This window comes from Vitis vinifera, chromosome 18, assembly GCF_030704535.1.
Source record: "Vitis vinifera cultivar Pinot Noir 40024 chromosome 18, ASM3070453v1".
Taxonomy (NCBI): domain Eukaryota; kingdom Viridiplantae; phylum Streptophyta; class Magnoliopsida; order Vitales; family Vitaceae; genus Vitis; species Vitis vinifera.
In genome coordinates this window covers 35,484,554-35,510,686 of record NC_081822.1, presented here as the reverse complement: position 1 = coordinate 35,510,686, position 26,133 = coordinate 35,484,554, and the positions used below count along the sequence as shown (strand labels likewise).

Below are 26,133 nucleotides of genomic sequence, written 5' to 3'. Positions count from 1 at the left end.
AGTAAATTAATTTTTCACCCCTATATGAGATATATGGTTTCCTTGTGCATGTCGCTCATCTAATGTGCCATGGTTTGCTTTATGCACCACAGTCTTATCCTGCACTATGATCCTCTCATTTCTTCTATCACGTTTTGATGAGAGAATAATTTTGTAAAAAGAAATATACTCTAATTAAGAGATTGAGATGTTTTCCAACAATTTTTAAATAAAAAAAAGATAAATGTAGAATAGCTAATTAACTTTTCGTTAAAATTTTTTTAAAAAAAATTTTTGCTTTGGAATGGAAAAATAAAAAAAAATGGAATAATTTATAATGAGTTTCATAAAATATTTTGAGTTAAATTCTACTTGATAAATTTCTTAAATATTAAGATGTCAAATTTTTAAATATTGAAGCAGCCATAAAAACATTTCTTACACTTTTTTAATATAAGAAAATTGGAACAAAGTTAATGCAAGATATATATATTTGTCTAGTTAAAATTTAGAATATAGAAAATAATCTTTTATTTTTAATCAAAATAATTTAAACATACAATTCCTATATATATATATATATATAAGGCCTTTATTTATTTATTTATGATAAAATTATTTCTTCATAAATGATTGTAGGAGATACTAATCTATATCAAATCCAAAATAGATTCATTTTATTTGTATAAATCAAAATTATATTCCCGTAAAAATTAAATTATTAAATTGAATATGATTTTTTTTTTTTTTTTTGACATAATGGAGACATTATCCGTTTGATTTGTGGAGTGGTAGACTGACTGCCTTCCACTTCTCTCCTCCACAGGAGAAATGTCCGGTACGTCCGGCAGCGAACTCCGTACCTCTCTGAAGCTTCCATGGAGGATCCGGTTCATCCTTGCCGCCTTGAACGCCATCTCTAATGCATCTATTCGCCGTAATGGCACCGTCAACCGCTGTCTCATGACACTTATTGACTTCAAAGTGCCCCCCTCCGACAAGCCAGTTAAAGGCGTTACCACCTCCGACAAGCCAGTTAAAGGCGTTACCACCTCCGACACCACAGTCGACCCCTCCCGGAACCTGTGGTTTCGCTACTTCCTTCCTCGTGGTACCACTTCCGGGGAAAATCTTCCGATCATCGTCTATTTCCACGGCGGCAGCCTCGTGTTCCTTTCCCCCAGCTCCAAGTCCTACGATGACCTCTGCCGCCGCCTCGCTGGAGAACTCCCCGCCACCGTCGTCTCCGTCAACTACCGTCTCGCTCCGGAGCACAAATTCCCCTCTCCGTACGAAGACGGCGTCGAAATCCTCAAATTCATTGACGAAAACCCCCCAGCCAACGCCGATCTAACACGCTGCTTCATCGTAGGCGACAGCGCCGGCGGCAACCTGGTCCACCACGTAACTGCAAGGGCCGGGGAGCACGACTTCCGAAACCTGAAAATCGCCGGAGCCATACTGATACAACCATTTTTCGGCGGAGAAGAGAGAACAGAATCCGAAATTCAGCTCGCTGGAACTCCGCTATGGTCCGTGGAGCGCACGGACTGGTGCTGGAAGGCGTTTCTGCCGGAGGGGTCTGACCGAGACCATCCGGCGGCGAACGTATTCGGGCCGAAATCGAGCGATATATCGGGGTTGAAGTTTCCGAAAAGTTTGGTGTTCATGGGAGGCTTTGATCCATTAAGAGACTGGCAGAAGAGGTATTGTGAAGGACTGAAAGGAAATGGAAAAGAAGTGAAGGTGGTTGATTATCCAAATGCCATTCACTCCTTTTATATCTTTCCTCAATTGCCTGAATCAACTCTATTTCTCACGGAGCTTCAAGATTTCATTTATTCTCAATAAATTTTCTTTTGATTTTCCTTGGATTTTTCTTTTGAGTTTGCTTGTTGGATCAATTTTAGTACTGTGTTTTGTTCAATAAATTGTGAGTGAAATAAATTAAGCAAGGTTGTTCAGTTTTTATTTTTTATTTTTATTATTATTATTATAAAAATGAGATTTTTTTAAAAATTAATTTAAGGGTAAAATAAAAGTACATTTAAAAAAAATTATTTTAGTGCTTTAATTTTTAAATGCACCTAAATTATATGATTTATAAAGTATATATAGATTATCATTAAAATAGATATTAAATTGAATCATAAAATAATTTAAATGAGAATTTAAATTAATATGTCCAAAATAATAATATGATTACAAAGAAAAAGACAAAAAAATGAAATATACATATTTTTCAAATTACATAATAGCTTAAAAATAAAATTGAGAAAACAGGAGAAGAAGTTAGAAAAAAGACATGAGATTTATTATGGAATTATAATTATTTATTGATTTTAAGCTATCATAAGGTGAGATAAGGCTAATTAATTAGGTGTGGTTTGAATGCAATTTTCTTATATATATACTTTTAAATATTAATATCAAATTTTAGATGGAAGGCAAATGTAGAATAGTTAATCTACCTTTTTTTTAATGATTTATTTATGAGTTTGCTTTAAAATGACAAATTTATAGTTCATCTAGACCATATCTTCATCAAATATTTCAAAGGTGTTTCATTAAAATATTTTTTGCTTGAATCCCATTTGATTGATCCTTTAAAAATTAAAACCACCTTTACAATATGTGTGAGTGTGATTCTGAATTTTGCCAATGGATCATGATAAGTTTCTATAATACAACAAATTCTCATCTTTTATAATACTTTCCCTTCGACAATAATAAGAACATGTCTCAATTAAACCTTAGTAGGAGAAACAAATAGGAAAAACTCTAACAAAGAAAAAAAAAAGTAGAATATTCACAATATTCTTTAAATGATTTCACTATTAGGACTCATTAAAAATCCTACTAGCAAAAGCTGGTGAAACAAAACTTGGATGAAGGTAAAATAATAATAATAATAATAATAATAATAATAATAATAATAATATAGTAGATGATAACATTTTTATGAATAGATCCGCTCAATAATCACACGATCGAGTCTATTGAATATCAATTTCATTGTGCTCTTAGAGCTTATGCATATAAAAAAACTTGTGAAAGATATATTTAGTTCTGTCATTTTTTATAAATCCTCCTTTAATTTGTGCAATACAAGAAACATTCTTTTTATGTAATTAACTTGGTTGTATTATCTTTAATGGAGGATAGTCTACATGATTCCCAAATATATATATTAGATCATTAACCTTAATCATGCACATTCACGACTTCATGAATTACAAATATCTTTAAATGATTTGAAGATATGGCTAATATCGATTATGTGCTAAATTGATCTCCATGATATTGCTACTCTAACATAGGTAAATACATATTCTATTTGAGATTCGGTTTTGTGAAAATTTAAAAGATGGAAAACATCCCCATATCGAAGCAATTGAGATTTTACTTCTTTCAAATAAAATTAAATCACATCAATTGTTCCACAAAAATATCATAGTACATATTTGATTTCATTCTAATGTCTTCGAGTTGGTGCAAAGCAATATCTTGCAAGCAAGTTGACAAAGAATGCTAGATTTGGTTGAGTTAAATTTGCAAAATATATTAGTATAATTATATAGCTTCGGACTATGCATAATTTTGTTTACAATAAAAAAATTGCTATACAATATTTGATTTTTTCATAACTTTTGCTTATGAATAATAATAATTATATAACTTTTAACTTTACATAACAACAAAATATTTTGGCAAAACTTATAACATTTTCATAACTTTTGTCATGATTAATACCAATAATTGTATAGTTTCCTATTATGCATAATAACATAATTTTTTCCTATATAGCTTTTAGTATTTAGTTGTACATAACTTCGAACTATGACTAATTAAAATTTGTGTGGTCTTCCTACAAAGTAAGACAATAGACTATTATAATAATTATGGAAAATTTTATATTGCAATGTATCTTGCCATATAGTTTGAGGTAGAAATCTTAAAAAAAAAAATGATATTTCAAACTATTGGTTAAAGTATCATACTTATAACATGTAAAATAAAAGAATTAAAAGAAGAAACAAAAGGGAAAATTTTTGAATACTCAAAGAAAATAGAATAACATTTCTTTACCAAGTCTCCCAGTTAAGAATAAATTAGTTTACATCAGTATAAAGGATCATTCATCATATAATAAATTCTCATATTTCATAATAATTTTAAGCCTTTTTAAAATAATTATTTGAAATCATTTTTAACCGCTTAATGTTTTTTAGAAAAAAAAATCAAGAGAAGTCATTTCATTAAAATTATGAAAAAAGTGAAGTTATTATTCATTACTTTTAATAAAAATATAATGATCAATCACTTTCATCTATTTGAAAGTAGAAATTAGTAGAAAATTTTGAAATATATAATCAATTTGAAATTATTATAATTATTAAAATTATTATAATCATCATCATCAACTCCTCTCATAAAGTGAAGATGTTATATTTTCTTACAATTTATTACAAGGTGATGACAAATTATAAATTTTTAAATACTAATTTTAACTCTAATAGAAAAATCCTATTTAATAATAAATATCGAAATAGAAATAGAAATAATAATAATAATAATAATATATATATATTGAAGAACCTTCTTAATTTATTCACTCAATTTATTGAACAAAACACAATAGTGAAGTTGATCCAAGAAGCACACCCAAAAAAAAAATTGTACAGGGAAAAACGATCCTAGAGACAAACTCATCCAAGAAGCAAAATCAAAAGAAAAATTATTGAGGATAAATGAAATCTTGAAGCTCCCTCATAAATAGAGTTGATTCAGGCAGGTCAGGGAAGGCATAAAAGGAGTGCATGGCGTTTGGATAATCAACCACCTTCACTTCTTTTCCGTTGCCTTTCAGTCCTTCACAATAACTCTCCTGCCAGTCTCTTAATGGATCAAACCCTCCCATGAACACCAAACTTTTCGGAAACTTCAACCCCGATACATCGCTCGATTTCGGCCCAAATACATTCGCCGCCGGATGGTCTCGGTCCGACCCCTCCGGCAGAAACGCCTTCCAGCACCAGTCCGTGCGCTCCACTGACACTAGCGGGGCTCCCGCGAGCTGAATTTCGGATTCTGTTCTCTCTTCTCCTCCAAAATATGGCTGTATCGGGATGACTCCCGCGATGTTCAAGTTCGTGAAGTTGTGCTCCCCGGCTCTGGCGGTCACGTGGTGGGCGATGTTGCCTCCGGCGCTGTCGCCAACGATGTAGCAGCGGGTTAGATCGGCGTTGGCCGGGGGGTTTTCATCGAGGAATTTGAGGACGTCAACCCCGTCTTCGTACGAAGCTGGGCAGCGGTGCTCCGGGGCGAGGCGGTAGTTGACTGAGACGATGACGGCGGGGAGTTCTTTGGCGAGGCGTCGGCAGAGGTCGTCGAAGAGCTGGGAGCTGGGGGAGAGCATCACGAAACCGCCACCATGGAAGTAGACGGTGACGGGAAGCTTCTTGCCAGCCTCGGCGGCGCTAGGAAGGAAGTAGCGGAACCAGAGGTTCCGGGAGGGGTCGACGGTGATGTCGGATGTGGTGACGCCGTTAACTGGCTTGTCGGAGGGGGAGATTTTGAAATCAATGAGGTTAATGAAACGGCGGTTGACGGAGCCATTACGTCGGAAAGAAGCGTCTGTGAGGAACCCGAAGGCTGTGACGAAGAGTCGGACCTTCCATGGAAGATTCGGCGGCCACATTTCTGGAGACAGGATGAAACCCTTCTGCACCTCCACAGTCTAAATATAATGGCATAAATTATTATTTATTTTGTCAAATTTAATTATTTTTTAAAACATTATAACGACTGCACGTGGTGGAATAAATTATAAATATTTTAATTCTATCCTTATGGTCGGTGGAGGCACAGACTCCAATGAATGAATGTGATTTTTTTTTTTTTTTTTTATGAAGAAAAGGAATGTAATTTAGAGATAATTTTTCCACTGTGTCGAAAATAAATAATTTTTTTTTTCATATCCCATTAATCTTATTCATTTTAACTTCATAATTTAACTCTTAAGAGTATCGTCTTTGTTGGAATTTTTTTCATATTAATATTTATCTACTAATATTCTCATAGAGAAAGAATTTTCTTTTTTTGCCACAATTACAACTTAAAATTAAAATCAAATTTATAATTTTAAAAGGGTAATTATTATGGCCAAATCAAAAGAAAATTTTCTTCTATTCTTCACTAAAAATATGTTTGTGGTTGCACATAACTTCTAGTTTTGGTAATAGGAGCAATAGACGTCTTTTCACGTTGAATTTATCTCAAATTTTCCTAATAGGAAATCAAGTTATGAAAAATAAAATTCATAATTTTAAATATTATTTTTTATATTTAAATATTTTTTTTATAGAAATTAAAGTCATATTTGATAATATATCATGAAATAAGATGAGAGAGATGGTAATATTCATTGATATTTGATCTTAATTATATGAAATTAAGGTCATTGATCGAACATAACATAAGATATAATAAAAAAAATATATATATATATATATATATATATATATATATATATATATATATATATATATTTTATCATATATTTGGTTGATAGGATAAAATAAGTTATCCTACCACTAATTTTATTTTATATTCAATCAAATCTAAGATAAATTGTGGAATGTAATATACATATTTTATTTTATTTTTTTATTTATTTTATAAAATATATATAAACATAACATATCATATTCCATTGGATTTATTATATTAGGATATCATTTCTATTGAATATAATATTTAAAAATATCATATCTTATTAAGAATCATATCATAAAATATATATTTTTTATTTAATGGTATATGATATCTTATAATATACATATCATATCCTATTTTTATTCTACTAATTAAATGTAACTTAAGGGTAAACATGCTACGGGACTAAACAAAACTTTCTCCATGCTATATCAAAAAGACACCGATACCAATTAGATGGTGTCATATAACATATTCAGGTTTTAATATTCAGGTCTTATTTGTTTATATTTTAATTATATTTATCTCGACTTTTATACCTTAATTTGATTTATTTGTACCTTAATCCAATAATATAAATTTTATCATGCAGTAGCTCAAATTTGAAGTTTTGAAGGATATAGATTCTATATCTTAACATTTTCCCGATATTAAAATAAAAAAATATTTAAAATGCCACTTTTAATGTTTAAAAAGTTTTGTTACATAAAATTAAAATAAAAAGTTATTTTGATCGATAAAATTACAAGAAAAGCAACCTTTAAAAAATGGGGTCTTCCCAAAAAGCAAAGTCAAAAAAAGTTTGAATTTTTTATTATCTTAAACTTGATTTGAACACGAGTCAAACTCGTTTCTAACACAGAGGTCAGAAAAGATACAAGGAAGGAGGGATGGAAGGAGTCTCCCACTACACTTCTCTAAGGTGTTTTTTTAGAAATTAAAAAAAAAAAATGATTGACATTGATGATCTTTTCCTCCAATGTGACAATGTTATATTATTAACTTTAACTTTTGTTTATGTTTAAATAATAGACGAGCTTAATCATGTGAGAAATTTAATATTATTTTATCAAACTGATTTAATTCCCAGAAAAAATTAAAAAATTGCGGGGCTTAGGAATGAGTGCAGGTGAGAATAAAGACATTTTTATAATAATAAAAGAAATCCTCTTGATACTTGATCTTCTATCATATGTTACATTTTTTAATTAGTCAAATACGCATTGGATTAGTTGGGTAAATTGATATGATTTAGCCATTTAATTTAAATTATTAGTTCTATTGAATGTATTTGATAAAATAACTTAATAATGTTATTTAAAAACTAAAATTAAATTAAAGTAATAATTAAATTAAAAATAGTATTATATACTTGAAATATCAAAAGAAAATTTCTTTTAACTTCTCTCAAAAAAAACTTCTTTTGATTATTTTTTTTTTTCCCTTTTTTTTTAACAATAAGATTTAGATGATTCAATCAATAGACACTACTTAGAGTTAAGATTGTATGTTGGAATAATTATTGATAGTTGACACCCGTATTTATTTTATTTTCTGTATCTTTGGTTTATCATTTTATAAAATTTATGTGTTTTATATTAACGTATAATAATTTCTTAAGTATCTAAAAATTCTATATTTCATGGGTGGCAAAGCCATTTTACTTAAGGAGGCAACCATTAATGGTAAAAAAATAATAATATTTATAAATTATAAGTACAAAACAATTTATTGATCAATAACATTTTAATTGAATATATTTTATAACTGTCTTTGATGAGTTTTTATATTTTAAAAGTTTTGCATAATAGTTTCATTATCATTGTTATCAAATATATCTTTCTCTACATATATAAGTAAATGATAGTTCATTCATTGATCTCATATTCCATTTAGCAGTCGATTCTTTACAATATTCATAACAAAAAATATTTTCTTCACAATTGCATTTGCAATAGGTAGAATTAGATCCAATGCTAGTTTTGATAATAAGTGAGAAGATAAAGTATAACCTATTTCCCATATTGGTTTTTTTAATTTAAAAGGAAGGAAAATGGTGTATTTATTTATTTATTTGGATTATGAGAAGTAACTCTTTTAGATATGAGTACAAGTAGGATGTTTAATATTAATCCCAACTAACATACAATAGTTAATAAGTATTTGAGAAGTAAATTCACCAACATTATCAAGATTGTTAACTTAATTCGATAATTTGGAAATTGTTCTCACAATCAAATTATTTATTTAACGAACCTAACAATGGCAACGTTATGTGTAAAAATAAGACAAACGTGCGACCGCCTAGTAAAGGCACCAATTAAGACCATTAAATAAATGAGTTTGTCTGAATGGTGGGATGGATAGGCTCACATATGTCCTCATGTATTCTTTTTAAAAAGATTGGTAACTTGAATACAACTTTAGTAAAAGATACTATGATTATCAATTTGCCATGTAAGTAAGTAGCATATTGAATATTCATTAAGCAAAAAAATCCTCTAATTTTTTAATAAATACACATGTGAATGCCCTACTATTTGATGCATCATTGAGGACCCCAGCTGGCTTAACAAGTCATGATAAAGTATAAAAATGTTTGTCTTTGTGAACTTATAGTTCACAATAACATATGATTCAATAGGTTTTATGGTTGTATGATATAAGTTAGAGGATAAAGTCAAAAGCTTTTCCACATGCTTTTACGTAGAAATAATAGGAGTAATGTAAATATATTCTATAGTACATTATTCATAATTTCAATATGATACACATTTCTATGGATATCTTTAAATCTGAGAAGTTTCTTTTGAATTTTCTCTAATATAAAACATCATTTATATAAAATCTAGTCTCATTTGATATTGTTATATAAAAGCCAAGAGCTTTTACACATGCTTCTAGGTAGAAATAATAGAAGTAATGTAAATATATTTTATAATACATTCATTGATAGTTTCAATATGATACACATTTATATGGATATCTTTAAAACTAAAAAAAAATCTTTTGGATTTGTTATAATATAAAACATTATTTTATATAAAATCTAATCTCGTTTAATAACATGATATAGTACTATCATTAACCTTTGCTAATCTTAGATTGAAAAAAATATATTTCACCTTAAAGAATTATGTGAGTGATTGCATAGTCTACAAGACATAAATCTTTCTCGTTTATCTTGAAATAGCATATGTAATTTCATATAGGACTAACTACATTGTATCCTTTTAATTTTTTGTATATTTTACACTTTGCTCCCTCGTATTCAAAATCCAATATTTTACCTTTCAAGGTATTAGAAGTAGTACTTTGCTCTCAAAGGTGAATGAATAATTTGTTAAGTGAAGAAATAAAGTTGAAATACAAAGAAAATCACTTGTTGTCTAAGTTTGAAGATGCCACACTACACACTTATATGCAAAAATTATGAATAGTCATGAGAATATTTCTCAAAAGTCAAAAATCAAAACTGGTGGCTAAAATATTTCATAAGTGTTTGGGAAATTCCGCTCCAAGGCTACTAATTCAAATTTGGTTATACCTAAATACGAACTAGTGTTCAAATCATAGTGACAAAGAGATTAATCCCTTTTATAATCTATGAAGGGTTTGTAAATAATATTGAAATGTTACTCTTTAACAAATTTAGGGGCATAGTGTTGGATTTTCAATGTGAGAAGACAAGTAAAAGATTGGAGGAATAAAGTGTATTTAACTCTTTCATCTATGAAAAGTATATGAGAAAAACATAAAACATATTTCGCAAATTAAAATAATATAATAAATGTAATTGAAATATATAATATAACATCAATTAATAAGAATATGTTCATCATTTTCTAGAAAATCAAGTTTTCACAAGAACATTTAAAGAAATCCCTTTTCATCTTCTTTTTACTTTTATTAAGACCTTGTAAAAGTCAACTAATTATTTAGGTGTACGCCAGATATATGACCAATACTTTGTCATATTACACCCATAATAATTCTTAATATTGTGTCACTTCTAGTAATATGGTGTAATTTATTTTGTTATGTCAAGTTTCACTTTAATATTAACAATTAAGGAAGGATATTTGCATTCATTTCTAGGAAAAACATTACATTTGCTTTAGGAAATGAAATTGCATTCAATTCAAACATATATTGACTTTAGCCTTTGGCTATTAACAATTCTTGTGTAGCTTCACGTTATACCAATATAGTTTTTTGCTATATAAAATGCATATTGACAACTTTGACATATCTCTTAACCATATGAAGAACGTCATTATTATGTTTTTTCATAACTTCTAATAATGAATAACAACAATTATATAGCTTCCGACTATGCATAATTTTAATTATAATAATACATTTTCTATATAATTTTTCATTTTTTCATAACTTTTAGTTATGAATAATAATTATATAGCTTTTAACTTTACATGATAACAACATATTTTGATAAAACTAATAACTTTTTGTCATGAATAATATTAATAATAGCTTCCTTTTGTGCATAATAACACAATCTTTTCTATATGGCTACTTACTACATGACTTTTAGTATTTAGTTTTACATAGTTTCAAATTATGAATAATTAAAATTTGTGTGATCTTTCAACAAAATAAGAAAATAGACTATTATAATAATTATGGAAAAATTTTATATTCTGATATATCTTCCCATGTAGTTTGAGACAAAAATCTTCAAAAAATAAATAATATTTCAAATCATTGGTTAAAGTGTTGTACTTAAACATGTTGTAAGATAAAAGAATTAGAAGAAGAAACAGAAAGAGAAAGAATTGGAATACTCAAAGAAAATATAATAATATTTCTATAGCAAGTCTCTCCTTTTATAGAGAGTTAGGGAGAAATTAATTTATATCAATATTTCATAACAATTTTAAGCCTTTTTAAAATAATTATTTAAGTTCATTTTTAACCACTTAATGTTTCAAAAAAAATAAAATAAAGAAAAGTCATTTCATTAAAATTATGAAATAAAATGAAGTTATTCATTACTTTTAATAAAAATATTTTAAAAGGATAATGATCAATCACTTTCATCTATTTGAAAGTAGAAATTGGTAGAAAAGTTTGAAATATATAATCTTCGATCACTTTCATCTATTTGCAAGTTGAAATTGGTAGAAAAGTTTGAAATATACAATCATCAATCACTTTCATCTATTTGAAAGTTGAAATTCGTAGAAAAGTTTGAAATATATAATCATCAATCACTTTTGTCTTTTTAAAAGTAGAAATTGGTAGAAAAGTTTGAAATATATGATCATCAATCACTTTTGTCTTTTTAAAAGTAGAAATTGGTCAAAAAGTTCAAAATTATGTTTATTATTATTATTAGTATTAGTTTGAAATTATTAATTATTATTATTATTATTAAGAATAATTGTGTTTTGGATCTAGTTGGGCCTAAAAATTAAGATTCGACCCATAAAAATTACATAATTGATAGGAATGATATAAAATGTGAACAGATCAATATACCCTTCAAAACTATTTTGAGTATTTTCTATTACAATGTTTGACAAACTTTTTTATCTTAATTTTTTTTTTAATTATTGTGAAAATTTATTATTTTTAGAAAACTAATTTTAAAAAATATATATATCATTTAAAAAAAATAATTTTGACATAATTTTAGTTATTTTTTACACACACAATTTTAAAAATATATATTTTTCAAGATGTTTGATTTTTAAATAATAATAATAATAATTTATTTTTATTTTTTTGGAAAATTGTGTATTTTTTTCCAAATCACTAAATTAAATTAAATTTTATTGAGGTTTAAAAAATGAATAAAATTTGAATTAATATTTTTCTACTTTTTTTTTCATAGTCAATAAATGTCATTTTTTTTAAAAATAAAAAATTCATATCCTTCTTCTCAATTTCCACACTTCCTCTAGGTCTTGAACTTAAATGGTGAACTTATATGGATCAAAACTTAATTTATGGGCCCAATTAGATCTAAAACGCAATTGTCCCTTATTATTATTCACTTATTCCATAGAAAAGTGTTTGGTATGTTTAAAAAATTACTTATAGTATTATCCTAAAAACAAACTCTTTCATTTATAGTACTTTAAATAGAAATATTGTCAAATTCACTCTTAATATAACTTAATAGCTAAGAATAATTTGATTTGATTTCGAACAACAAATTTTAATAACTAATTTACCAAAGAGGTCCATAGTGTTTGAATATAAATTTTAAAAGTGTTTTGAAAAAGTTTTTTTGGTAAAGTGTTATTACAAAAAAAAAAAAAATGATTGAAGAATCACTTACCAATTAGAAACACTTTCAAAGGAAATTACTCAACATTTATCAAATATCTATTTAGAAAATATGGTTAACCACTTTCAAATTGGCTTTAAGCATGTTCTTAACCTAGAAACAATAACACATAATAGCTTAAAATAGAAGAGAGAGCAGGGAAGCAAAAGTTAGAACAAAGGCATCACATTTATTATGGATTTATAATTATGTACTCATTTGGCTTTTAAATTATCATAAAGCCATATAAGAAAGTGTTGGGCTTTGTGGAGCCTAGTTTTGTTTTATCCGATTTGACGACCCGACCCAAATAATATTGCATGATTTTTTAATGGGAGATTTACTGAGACATGTTGGGCCCGTTTAGCCCATTGTGGAACCACCTTTTGTAATTAGGGTTTTTTAGTGTGGTGTGGTTGTCGTGTTATATATAGAAAGAAAATATTGTAGATGTTGTGGTTGTACTCTGTATTATTCCCTGATAATACTGATATCCCTACAACTCTGTGGATGTAGGCATATTGCCGAACCACGTAAATACTGTCTTGTGCGTATGATTGTTTTTATTTGGCGTGTGTTTTTCTCTATTTTTGTTTCTCACAGGTTGGGAATTCGGTTTAATTCCCTACAACTGGTATCAGAGCCTAGGGTTAAGTTTGAGTGGGAGCAATGGCAAAGGAAGCAGGAAAGGTGTCTGGAATAGAAAAGTTCAATGGCACAGACTTTGCGTATTGGAGGATGCAGATTGAAGATTATCTCTATGGGAGGAAATTGCATCTGCCTCTTTTGGGGACAAAACCTGAGAGTATGAAGGTTGAGGAATGGGCGCTTCTTGACAGACAGGTTTTAGGAGTTATTAGGTTAATTCTGTCTAGGTCTGTTGCACACAATGTTGTAAAGGAGAATACCACAGCAGATCTGATGAAGGCTTTGTCCGGTATGTATGAAAAGTAGTCCGCAAACAATAAGGTGCATCTGATGAAGAAATTGTTCAATTTGAAGATGGCAGAGAATGCATCAGTAGCACAACATCTGAATGAATTTAATACAATCACAAATCAATTGTCGTTTGTAGAAATTGATTTTGATGATGAGATTCGTGCTCTAATCGTCTTGGCTTCTTTGCCAAATAGTTGGGAGGCAATGAGGATGACAGTAAGCAATTCTACAGGAAAGGAAAAGCTCAAGTACAATGATATAGGAGATTTAATTATGGCTGAGGAGATTCGCCGAAGAGATGCAGGCGAAACCTCAGGATCTAGCTCTGCCCTAAACCTTGAGACAAGAGGCAGAGGTAATGATAGAAATTCAAACCAGGGTAGATCAAAATCCAGAAATTTTAATCAGAACAGAAGCAAATCTAGATCAGGCCAACAAGTACAATGCTGGAACTGTGGGAAAACAGGTCACTTTAAAAGGCAATGCAAAAGCCCTAAGAAGAAGAATGAAGATGATTCTCCTAATGTTGTAACAGAAGAGGTACAAGATGCATTGCTTCTTGCAGTAGACAATCCACTTGATGATTGGGTTTTGGATTCAGGAGCTTCGTTTCATACCACTCCACACCGAGAAATCATACAGAATTATGCTGCAGGTGATTTTGGTAAGGTGTATTTGGCTGATGGTTTAGCCTTGGATGTTGTGGTTCTGGCAGACATCCGGATATCGTTACCCAATGGGTCTGTTTGGTTACTAGAGAAGGTTTGACATATTCCTGACCTGAAGAGGAATCTAATTTCTATTGGCAGCTTGATGTATGCTATCGTGTGTACAAGGCCAGACATTGCACATGCAGTGGGAGTTGTGAGCAGATTCATGAGTAGGCTTGGAAAGCAACATTAGGAAGCAGTCAAGTGGATTCTAAGATATCTAAAGGGTTCATTAGATACATGTCTTTGCTTCACAAGTGCAAGTTTGAAACTGCAGGATTATGTAAATGCTAATTTTGCTGGTGATATTGATAGTAGAAAGAGTACTACTAGGTTTGTTTTTACTCTAGGTGGTACAACTATATCATGGGCTTCAAATCTACAGAAGATTGTTACTTTATCTACTACAGAAGCTGAGTATGTTACAGCAACTGAAGCTAGAAATGAGATGATTTGGCTGCATGGTTTCTTAGATGAATTAGGTAAGAAGCAGGAGATGGGCATTCTACATAGTGACAGTCAGAGTGCAATTTTTCTTGCCAAAAATTCGGCTTTTCATTCAAAGTCGAAACATATACAAACAAAATACCACTTTATCTGTTATCTTATTGAAGATAAACTGGGAATACTTGAGAAGATTTGTGAATCTAAGAACCCAGCGGACATGTTGACTAAGGGTGTCACTATTGAGAAGTTGAAACTGTGCGCAGCTTCAATTGGTCTTCTAGCTTGAGGACAGGAGGATGAGTTGCAGGGATGAGGGATTGTTTCTTGGAGGATAACGGTTTGATGTTGGTGATTGAACTAGTCTCCAAGTGGGAGATTTGTTGGGCTTTGTGGAGCCTAGTTTTGTTTGATCCGATTAGACGACCCGACCCGAATAATATTGCATGGCTTTTTAATGGGAGATTTACTGAGGCCTATTGGGCCCGTTTAGCCCATTGTGGAACCACCTTTTGTAATTAGGGTTTTTTAGTGTGGTGTAGTTGTCGTGTTATATATAGAGAGAAAATATTGTAGCCGTTGTGGTTGTACTCTGTATTCTTCCCTGATAATAGTGATATCCCTACAACTCCATAGATGTAGGTATATTATTGAACCACGTAAATACTATCTTGTGCTTGTGATTATTTTTCTTTGGCGTGTATTTTTCTCTATTTTTGTTTCTCACAGTTTGGGAATTCGGTTTAATTCCCTACAAAAAGTAATGTGACAATTAGATGTCATTTAAATGCACTTTCATTTATATAATTTAGAAGTAAAAAAATAGCATAAATATTTGTGTCAAAAATGATAAAATGATCCCAAATCTTTAAAAAAAATAATAATAATAATTTTCACTTATTAAAAATTATAAAAGTAACCTCTATTTGATGTGAATTGTGGATAAAAAAATAATAAACGGTATTTTTATCTAAAAATAATAATTTTGAAATTCTATATTCTTTTTTTACATTGTTTATGTTAAGACGTTGAGTCTTATTTATATTTTATTGGTAATTTTGTTCTTATTCATCCTAACGTAGAAAATTTTTTAGAAAGTGACTTATTTTCCACTCAAGATCCAAAATTGTTGTTGGCTCAATTAGAAAGTTACAAGTCTAAAAATGTTTATTTAGTAGCAAATTAGGTAACTAAAGGCTTAAAGTGAATTGATATTTTTTTCTATGAACTAAAAATTGTTGAATTAATGTTTTGGAAAAAGCAGAAGATGCTCAAGCAATGAAACCAATGCTCAAACATTGGAATCGCTCAAGTGCTTATCCAACGCTCAAGCGCTCAAGACGCTTGAGCAATGGTTAATTGTGTTTGCCCAATTATCTAGATGTCTCATAATATAGCAAAATTCATTTTCTAGATACTGATCTCTTAAACCTATATATCTATATAAACCTTCTCTTAACCTATTTAGGATTGGGCACCGAGAGAATCAACTAACTTACCTTACTATTCACAATATATCAAGAAAGAATTCATAAGATTGAATGTTGGGTTGTTGAAAGGACCAACATACCTTTAGAGGCCGATAGAAATCTATTGGAACAATGGAAGTATGTGTTATGGATGTGGATCAAGATATTGGTGATTTTTTATTTTCTTTCATTTTTTTTTTACCTTTTACTTTTCCTTTCTATTTTTTTTCAATTGTATTTTCTCTCAAATTTTCCAACTAAACAGTGTGCTTTCTAGAATATCATTTTTCATTGGATGATAACAATTTTGAAGTCCACATCACTTTCCTACTTCAACTCATCTCATAGAAGAGAAGATGTTATATTTCCTTACAATTTCTTACAAGGCGATGACAAATTATAAATTTTTAAATAATAGAAAATTCCTATTTTTGTAATAATAATAATAATGATATAAAATATCGAACAACCTCCTTAATTTATTCGCTCGATTTATTGAACAAAACACACTAGTGAAATTAATCCAAGAAGCACACCCAAAAAATAATGTACAGGTATGCAAAATCAAAAGAAAAATTATTGAGGATAAATGAAATCTTGAAGCTCCCTCAGAAATAGAGTTGATTCAGGCAGTTCAGGGAAGGCATAAAAGGAGTGCATGGCGTTTGGATAATCAGCCTCCCTCACTTCTTTTCCGTTGCTTTTCAGTCCTCCACAATACCTCTTCTGCCAGTCTCTCAATGGATCCAAGCCTCCCATGAACACCAAACTTTTCGGAAACCTTAACCCCGATATATCGCTCGAGTTCGGCCCGAATACATTCGCCGCCGGATGGTCTCGATCCGACCCCTCCGGCAGAAACGCCTTCCAGCACCAGTCCGTGCGCTTCATGGACACTAGCGGAGCTCCCTCGAGCTGAATTTCGGATTCTGTTCTCTCTTCTCCGCCGAAATATGGCTGTATCGGGATGACTCCCGCAATTTGCAAGTTTCGTAAGTTGTGCTCCCCGGCTCTGGCAGTCACGTGGTGAGCGATGTTGCCGCCGGCGCTGTCTCCTACGATGAAGCAGCGGGTTAGATCGGCGTTGGCGGGGGGTTTTTCGTCGATGAATCTGAGGACGTCGACGCCGTCTTCGTACGAAGCTGGGCAGCGGTGCTCTGGGGCGAGGCGGTAGTTGACTGAGACAATAACGGCGGGGAGTTCTCTGGCGAGGAGGCGGCAGAGGTCGTCGAAGAGCTGGGAGCTCGGGGAGAGCATCACGAATCCGCCACCGTGGAAGTAGACGACAACGGGAAGCATCCTGCCAGCCTCGGCTGCGCTTGGAACGAAGTAGCGGTACCAGAGGTTCCGGGAGGGGTCGACTGTGGTGTCGGAGGTGGTGACGCCGTTAACTGGCCTGTCGGAGGGGGGGACTTTGCAATCAATGAGGTTAATAAGACAGCGGTTGACTTTGCCATTACGTCGGAAAGAAGCATCTGTGAGGAACCCAAAGGCTGTGACGAAGAGTCGGACCTTCCATGGAAGATCCGGCCATTTACGGACTTTGCCGCCGGCTGTACCGGACATTTCTCTGGTTCGTGGAGACAGGATGAACCCTTCTGCACCTCCAAAGTCTAAATATAATGGCATAAATTATGATTCATTTTGTCAAATTGCATTATTTTAATTAATTTTTAAAATATGATAACGAATTCACGTGGTGGAATAAATTATAAATATTTTAATTCTATCCTTTTGAACGGTGGAAGCAGAGGCACCAATGAATAAATATAATATTTTTTTATTTAAAAAAAGGAATATAATTTAGTGATAATTTTTCCATTGTGTCAAAAAGAAATAATTTTTTTCATATCACATCAATCTTGCCACAATTACAACTTAAAATTAAAATCAAAATTATAATTTTAAAAGGGTAATTATTATTACCAAGACAAAAGAAAAAAAATTTATATTTCTTTACAAAAATATTTTTCTTAACATTGCATATAACTTCCGGTTTAATTTAATAGTAAGAGTAATAGACGTGATTATTATTATTGGAGAGTTGGAATAAAATCATAAACACATCTTTTCACATTGGATTTGTCTTTCAAATGAGAAATCGTGCCATGAAGAATAGAATTCATAATGTTAAATTTTTTATTTAGGTTTAAAAGTGTCTTAAATTCTAAATTAGTAAAAAAAAAAATTGTAAAGAATATTATATAGAATATTTTCTAAATTGATATATTATTATAATATTAGATTCTCTTATAAAATAAGAAAAATTGTTAAGAATCTCTCTATAAATATTTTAAGTCATGAGAGAAAAAGTTATAAGATGAAAATAGTCTATTATGGTGGAGCGAGAAGAGCGTGATATGGTATAAATACAAAAAGTAGGAAAATATGAAATATTTCAGAAATCTAATAGTTGTATTTGGTTTTGTCATCTATAATATTATTTATTATATAATAAAATTATTTTCTCTCATTACATAGGTATGATTGATCGAATCACGTTAAAACCTCGTATGATTATAAATTCTATATCTTAATATTTTCCTAAAATTAAAATAGTATTATATATACATATGGTTTTCGCATCTCCGAGGAAAAGTATAAAAGGGTGTCTTCCTTACATTTTGAAGGACATGAAATATCAAAAGAAAATTTCTTTGAACTTCTCTCAAAAAACTTCTTTTGATTATGTAATTTTTTTATTCTTTTTGTAGACAATAAGATTTAGATGATTCAATCAATAGACACTATTTAGAGTTTTTGTGGACAATAATAGTATTTACTTTATTTTCTATATCTTTGGTTTATCATTTTATAAAATTCATGTGCTTTACATTAACGTATAATAATTTCTTAACTATCTAAAATTTCTATATTTTCATCTTTAAGGGAGCTAGCATTTTACTTAAGGAGGCAACCTTTAATAGTAAATAAAAATAATATTTATAAATTATAAGTACAATAAAATTATATTAAGCCATAACATTTCAATTGAATACATTTTACAATTGTCCTTTGTCATATTTCAAAAGGGTTGCGTAATAGCTTCATTATCAATGTTATCAAATATATCTTTTTCTATATATATATATATATATATATATATATAGATATATATATATAAGTAAATGCAACTGGAATTTTATTGGTCATATTGCACTATGATCCTTTGGGAAAATGGTTGCATGATTTAGGAGGTTAGATGGAAGTAATTTATAAATAAATGATTTTACCACATTTGGAATAACTTTCCTTTTTCTAATTTTGGCCAATAGTTGTACGTGAGGCCAAAACCAAAATTTTTAAAAGAAAGTATTAGTATAATAAATGTTTTATTAAATATAAAAGAATTTTTTTATAAATAAATATAGAGTTTTTTTTTTTTAGTTATAATCTCCTTAAATAAAATTATTCAAATAGACATTTTATGGAACTTAAAGAAAAAAACTTTTGACTTCCCCATAAATGGATCCAAATATCATTGAATGAAGAAGAATGGATTATGTTTCTAAGTTGGCATTTTGATTTATAACATCATGTTAATGATGAGAATAAAAAACTCATTTAAAAAAAAAAAATTCAAATAATTTCTTTGATTTTATTAACCAATTCACTTTTCTAAGATTCATAGGATTTTAATGTATGGACCAACATAATTTTCTCTTACCCAAGTCTTTCAATATTAGAATTTCCTTTATTTAGGATCTTTTCAAGTTTTATATTTTCATATTTGATTCCATATAATTTTCTTTACTATGATGAATTCATTTTGGATCGATACTAAATTATATTTGATATTTGTTTGGAGAAAAACATGGAAAGGAGGAATATGAAATAATTTTTCATATAAGTCAAAATAGAATTTTTACAACAACAAATATTTTTCCAACTTTTATATTATTAAACCATTTTCTTTAAATAAAATTAGTCAAATAATTATAAAAGCTCGTATATAATTTAAAAAAGAAAAGTTTTTTACTTCTCAGAAGTTCATCTAAACCGAATCACAACATAATTGAATGAAGCAAATTGAATTATATTTCTAAGTTAGCAATTTGATTTTAAACCTATTAATTCATGTTTGCATGGAATTAAGAGTGTGTTTAGTAATATAATTATTTAAAGTATTTTTAATAGAATATTTTTAAAAAAAATATTTTTCGGAGCATTATATATCAAATATTTCTCTAAAAAAATAATATAAATGGCTTTTTAATATTATAAGCTATTTTTAAAATTTTTAAAGATGTTTTTAAAATTTTGACGAAAACTCTTTTTCTTTTTTTTTCAAAAACATTTTTTAGATTAGAAAGTGTTTTCAAAAAACAGTCAGACCAACTCCATCTTGATTAGGGCTAGGAGATTGGACTAGTGAACTTACAGAAAACTATGGGTATGTTTTGATGCTTTCAAAAACACTCCCAGACTCCATTTCCCCTTCATCTCTTGGGCCTGTGAGAAAATATCTGCACCATAACTCTAATCAAAGTGGATTTTTGTGGGCGCAAATGTATGTTGTAGCCCGGAGCCCATCAAGTTACACCCAGCACTCTGATATCCTTGGGTCATTAATGAAGAATTCCTTGATTGCAAACTGCTTTTAAAAAATCTGGGAAACTAAAATGGGCTGCAGATTTCTGGGAAGAAGACTGTTTTTTTTTTTTTTTTTTCTCTTGTCCCTTTTTGCTTTTTGGGTTTGATTGGAACGAAGGGGATGTGGGATTTTGTGGGTGACATTTTGTTTGTTTTTATGTTGAGAGAATAGCAGCACTCTGTGAGAAACAAGTGTATATATATCAGAAAAATCGACAATGGAATTTCTAAGCTGGATGAAAATTTGTTTATGTTTATATTTAAAAAATTTTAAATTATTTATTTACAACATGTAAATCATGAGAAGAAAACACATAACTTATGTTTGGTTCCCGGAAAATACAAAGAAAAAAAAACTGTAAAAAAAAATGATTTTTTCATATTTAATTGTCCTATCAAAAATATCAAAGAAAATCTAATTTAATTAAAACTAGTTAAAAAATTTTATATTTTTAAATTATTTAATTTTTATATCAATAACTTAAAATAAGTAAAATAAATTTAAAATAATAAATAAAAATAATTTATTGACTTTTAATATATTTTTTATTTTTTATTTCCTTCTAGTTTTCCTTTGTATTTTATTTCTCTTACACTTTTCCTCAAATTTTCCCGAATCCAAATATAATCTTAATATTTTAAAAAATTTCAAGCAAGAATGTTTATTTTACTTATTTTATAGAATTGTTTATATTAAGTCCACCAAATATTTTTTTTTAAAGAATAATACTTTTTATAATTTAATTTTCAAAAGTAATTTTACTTCTATAGAAAACATAAAACTATTTTTAAAAATAATTATTAAAGAAATGTTGTCACCTAGCGCTTGTTATATCAAATGTTAAAACTAACTTCAATTTTTTTTAATATGTTGTTTGGAGGAAAAGAAAGGAAAAACACACACAACCCATAAAAGGACTTTTTTAGTATTGTATCAAGATAAGATAAAGATGGATGAGTCTTTCAAGAAAATTATTTACAAAATATTTTTTTATTATCAATAGAAGCTTCTTAAATAATAAAATAATATAAAAAAAATATTTTCACACCCTCGTTTACATATAATTATAAAATAGAAACTCTCTAAAAATATTTTCCAAATACGGTATCTAGAATAATCAAAAGATAGTAGTTAGGATGATCAAATATAAAACGTAGGATGGTAAAAAATAATACTATCTCATTCAAATGTAACACGTAAATAATCAAATATGATATATTTGACAAAAAAATATATAAAATATTAATTATTTTTAAATAATTATTTAAATATTGTATTCTATAAACTTATATTCCTATAATTTTATTCATATTGGTATATGAAACACACTTTTCCCTAAAATTAATTTTTTTTCATGTTGAATATGACTTTGATATTTAGAGAAAATTCTCATTATTTGTCTTGTAGTATGAATTGTTCTCCATTGCTGTCAAAAATAAAGTTCTATATTTTTTTAAAAATAATTTGTTAACATATACTTATGTGTAATAATATAAAAAAAATTAAATATTCTCTATAGTTTCAATTGTGCTTTATAATGCTTTATGAAAAAAATACTTAAAAATACCTTCAAAATTTTTAAAAAACACATGTTTTATAACATTTTTTCAAAAACAAAAATAATTAAAAATTTATCAAAAAAACATTTTTTATTCTAAAAAACCAAAGATTGTCAAAAATAAGAAAACTCTTACTAAGAGACACTTCTCATACTTGTCCTTATTCTTCTTCTTTTTTCTCCAATAGAAAAAATATCTGATTAAAATTTGATAAAATATTAAAACTACCCTTAGCCCCAAAAAAATAATACAATCCAATGATAATTAGTTCAAATTTTAGAGTTTTTAAGAATTTAAAAATAATATTATAATTATGAATTTTAAAAAAAAATTAAAGAAAAACTTACTTAAAAAAATATATTTTACTCTAACAAAACCCAAAACTAAATTTGAGGGGAAAATGAATTGAAAATAAAAATTATTCAAAATAAATGAAATTTCTAACCTCCTTGATAAACAAGCGTGATTCAGGCAATTGAGGAATCCCATAAAAGGAATGAATGGCATTTGGATACTCAATCACCTTCACTTTTTTTCCATTTTTCTTCATTCCTTCACAATACCTCTTCTGCCAATCTTTTAACGGATCAAATCCTCCGATAAACACCAAACTTTTCGGGAATTTCACCCCTGATATGTCGCCCGATTTCGGCCCGAACACATTCGCCGCCGGATGGTCTCGGTCTGAACCCTCCGGCAGAAACGCCTTCCAACACCAGTCTGTACGCCACACCGACACGATCGGAGATCCGGCGAGTTGGATTTCGGATTCCGTCCTCTCTTCTCCTCCGAAATACGGCTGTATCGGTATCAGCCCGAGGATTTTCAAGTTCCGGAATTTGAACTCGCTGGCTCTTGCAGCCACGTGGTGGGCGAGGTTGCCGCCTGCGCTGTCACCGGCGATGAAGCAGCGGGTTAGATCAGAGTGCAGTGGAGGATTCTCGTCCATGAATTTGAGCACGTCGAAGCCGTCGTTGTACTGGGAGGGGCATCGATGCTCCGGCGCGAGGCGGTTGTCGACGGAGACGATAGCGGCGGGGAGTTCGCGAGCGAGGCGGCGGCAGAAGTCGTCAATGGGCTTGGAGTTGGCGGAGAGGAACACGAACCCCCCGCCGTGGAAGTAGACGACGACGGGAAGATTCTCGCCGGCGGAGGCGGCTTCTCCAGGGAGGAAGAGGCGGAACCAGAGGTTCCGGGAGGGGTCGACTGTGGTGTCGGAGGTGGTGACGCCGTTCACTGGTTTGTCAGAGGGAGAGATTTTGAGGTCCAGGAAGCTCAAGAGACGGCGGTTGACAGTGCCGTCACGGCGGAGACAGGCGTCGGAGATGGTGGTTATAATGGCAAGCGAAAGGCGGACCCTCCATGGAAGATCTGGCGATGCGCGGACATGGCCGCCGGCGGTATCTAGCATTTCCTAGCGGTAGTGAGAAGTGGGAAGAAATGAAAGATGATACAAAAGCAAGTTTGGAGTAGATTGCGATATATTTGTAATTATTGGAATGTGTCACACATTCCTTATCAGTATTAATTCTTTGTATATAGATTGTTATAATATTATACTTCCATATAGAACCCAGAAAACATTGGTATTCGAGCCATCCGATCTTTCAGAACGTCTCCACGGGATCGATCTCAAAATGTGGGAGTTGTGGTAGGATAGACGTACATATCATAAGATGCTCCCACGAATGTAGTCTTCCTGGATTGACCCATTCTTTTTTTATTTCTTTCATTTGAAATAGGGCCCGGCCTGCTTCCAACGATTTGTTTAATCCATACAAATTGTGACCCAATCTCGCAGATATTTCGATTCCAGCAAATGATGACGCTATAGCTTCAATCCGATTAATTCTTAATAAATTAGTATTCGCTAAAAGTTGATAGGAATATCTTGATGGAATACGATGGACTTGTATCGCGGCTATATGAGGTGAACAGTGAGGGAGAACGATTTTCTTTGTGAAAATATTATTTCATTTTTCAAATTAACAAATTATTCTTATTTTCTATTTCAAATTCATTTCATTTATTTTTTTATTTTATATAAAAAAATAAATAATTTAAATATATATAAATTTTCTTTCATGTTTTTAATAATAAAATTAAATATAAAAAAATTATTTTCTTTTAGTATTTTTTTAACTTTAATTGAAACCAAACTGAATTTTAGTGTCTTTTTTAAAAATACAAATGGCTTCCAAACTTGTGGCTTCCAGGGAGGTGGGGGATGATGTTGGAAAGTATATCAAATTTCAAATTAATAATGATTTTTTTTATTTAGTAAAGAATATTATATGGAATATTTTCAAGAAAGTTGTTAGGAATTTTCTTATAAATATTTTAGATAAAAAAAAAATTATAAAATGTAAATGAACTTATATGTGGATAGAGATATGATGGAAGACGTCCAATGGATTGAAAAGACTTGTGATTTAAAATATGGATATAAAAAAATAAAAAAATAAAAAATATTTTGAAAACTTAATTAATTGTATTTGATTTTATTTTATGTAATATTTATTATAATATAATAGAAATATTCTCTTTCATCATGAATGATCTTATATTAAACTTCATGCATAGTAATTGTTTATATTAAAAATTTTACTAGCACATAACAACATAACAAATTGGTATTAGAGTTTCTGTTCACTCAACAAATAATAATTCAAATGGTTAATTATTTAAAGATTAAAAGCATAATACTCGAGATGAATTGAAAAATAAATATTTAATAATTTAAATTTTCTTTATTCACGCATAATATACAAAGCAGTCCTCTCTTATGTGCATATAAGACAAGTGGACAAAAAAATGGCTTTGACACTATTCCTAGGAGGCTAGGACGGAAAGCTTTTGCTTTCTAAATTTTTAGCTTCCACCTCATGATAGTTCTTATTTGAGAAAGATAAAAAAGAAAAGTATATAAAGATATTGCTTTGGAACATAATTTTCATAATAGCAAGTTCTAGGGATAGGCTGGCCCTAGTTTTAGGTTAATCCTTTAGACTATATTTAGCTCCCAAGGTTTGAAAGGAAAAAAAATAAGAATAAGGAAAATTAGAAAAAATAAGGTTTTTTTTTCCTACCTTTTTCCTTGCTATTATTTGTCCTAACCTTTCTTAATACTTTTCAGGAACCAAATCACAGCCTTCCTAGGCCTAAAAACTTATGACTAGCCACATTCCTTCAATGGTCCTTTCTTCTTATACTAAATAAATGTAATAAAAACTAATTAAAAACTTCTACATTTTCAAATTCCTAGTTCTTTCTTTATATAAAAGGAAAAAAAAAACATAAATAAATTATAAAAAGATTTTTAAAATAGTTTTATTTTCTTCCACTTTTTCTTGCCCCTCAAGCTTTGTGAGACCTAAATAAAAGCTTAAATGATCAAATTTGTTTCTCATTATTCTTGCTAATACTTCATATTATTTAGTAATTTTTCTTATTAAAATTTATCAACTTATAGCCTTCTTTATTAGAACAAAAATTATGAATAAGCTCACTATAGAATGAAAAAAATAACAAAACATCTGCCTGTTTCAATCACAAAGGTACACCACATCTCCTCTTCTTTTCAGACGAGTAGACTGTGATTAAATTGAGTGTACAAAACCCTAGAACCCTCTATATAATACATAAA

The 26,133-nt window shown here is 29.8% G+C and overlaps 4 protein-coding genes across 4 annotated transcripts; 1 reads left to right on the top strand and 3 right to left on the bottom strand.

Annotated features, from left to right (window-relative positions):
* Positions 1 to 789: 789 nt before the first annotated feature.
* Positions 790 to 1,950, top strand: LOC100255132 (probable carboxylesterase 18). Its single transcript, XM_059734908.1, has 2 exons — positions 790 to 1,001; positions 1,032 to 1,950. The coding sequence occupies exons 1-2, from the start codon at positions 811 to 813 to the stop codon at positions 1,828 to 1,830; spliced, it is 990 nt and encodes a 329-aa protein (XP_059590891.1). The 5' UTR covers positions 790 to 810; the 3' UTR covers positions 1,831 to 1,950.
* A 2,676-nt stretch (positions 1,951 to 4,626) lies between these two features.
* LOC100249985 (probable carboxylesterase 18) lies at positions 4,627 to 5,680 on the bottom strand. Its single transcript, XM_002268741.4, has one exon. The coding sequence runs from the start codon at positions 5,678 to 5,680 to the stop codon at positions 4,718 to 4,720; it is 963 nt and encodes a 320-aa protein (XP_002268777.1). The 3' UTR covers positions 4,627 to 4,717.
* Positions 5,681 to 16,852: 11,172 nt separating this feature from the next.
* Positions 16,853 to 17,900, bottom strand: LOC100855326 (probable carboxylesterase 18). Its single transcript, XM_010645720.3, has one exon. The coding sequence runs from the start codon at positions 17,898 to 17,900 to the stop codon at positions 16,911 to 16,913; it is 990 nt and encodes a 329-aa protein (XP_010644022.3). The 3' UTR covers positions 16,853 to 16,910.
* Positions 17,901 to 22,892: 4,992 nt separating this feature from the next.
* LOC100267163 (probable carboxylesterase 18) lies at positions 22,893 to 24,177 on the bottom strand. Its single transcript, XM_002268825.4, has one exon. It carries the CDS (start codon positions 23,896 to 23,898, stop codon positions 22,906 to 22,908), a length of 993 nt encoding a protein of 330 aa, XP_002268861.1. The 5' UTR covers positions 23,899 to 24,177; the 3' UTR covers positions 22,893 to 22,905.
* Positions 24,178 to 26,133: the final 1,956 nt, after the last annotated feature.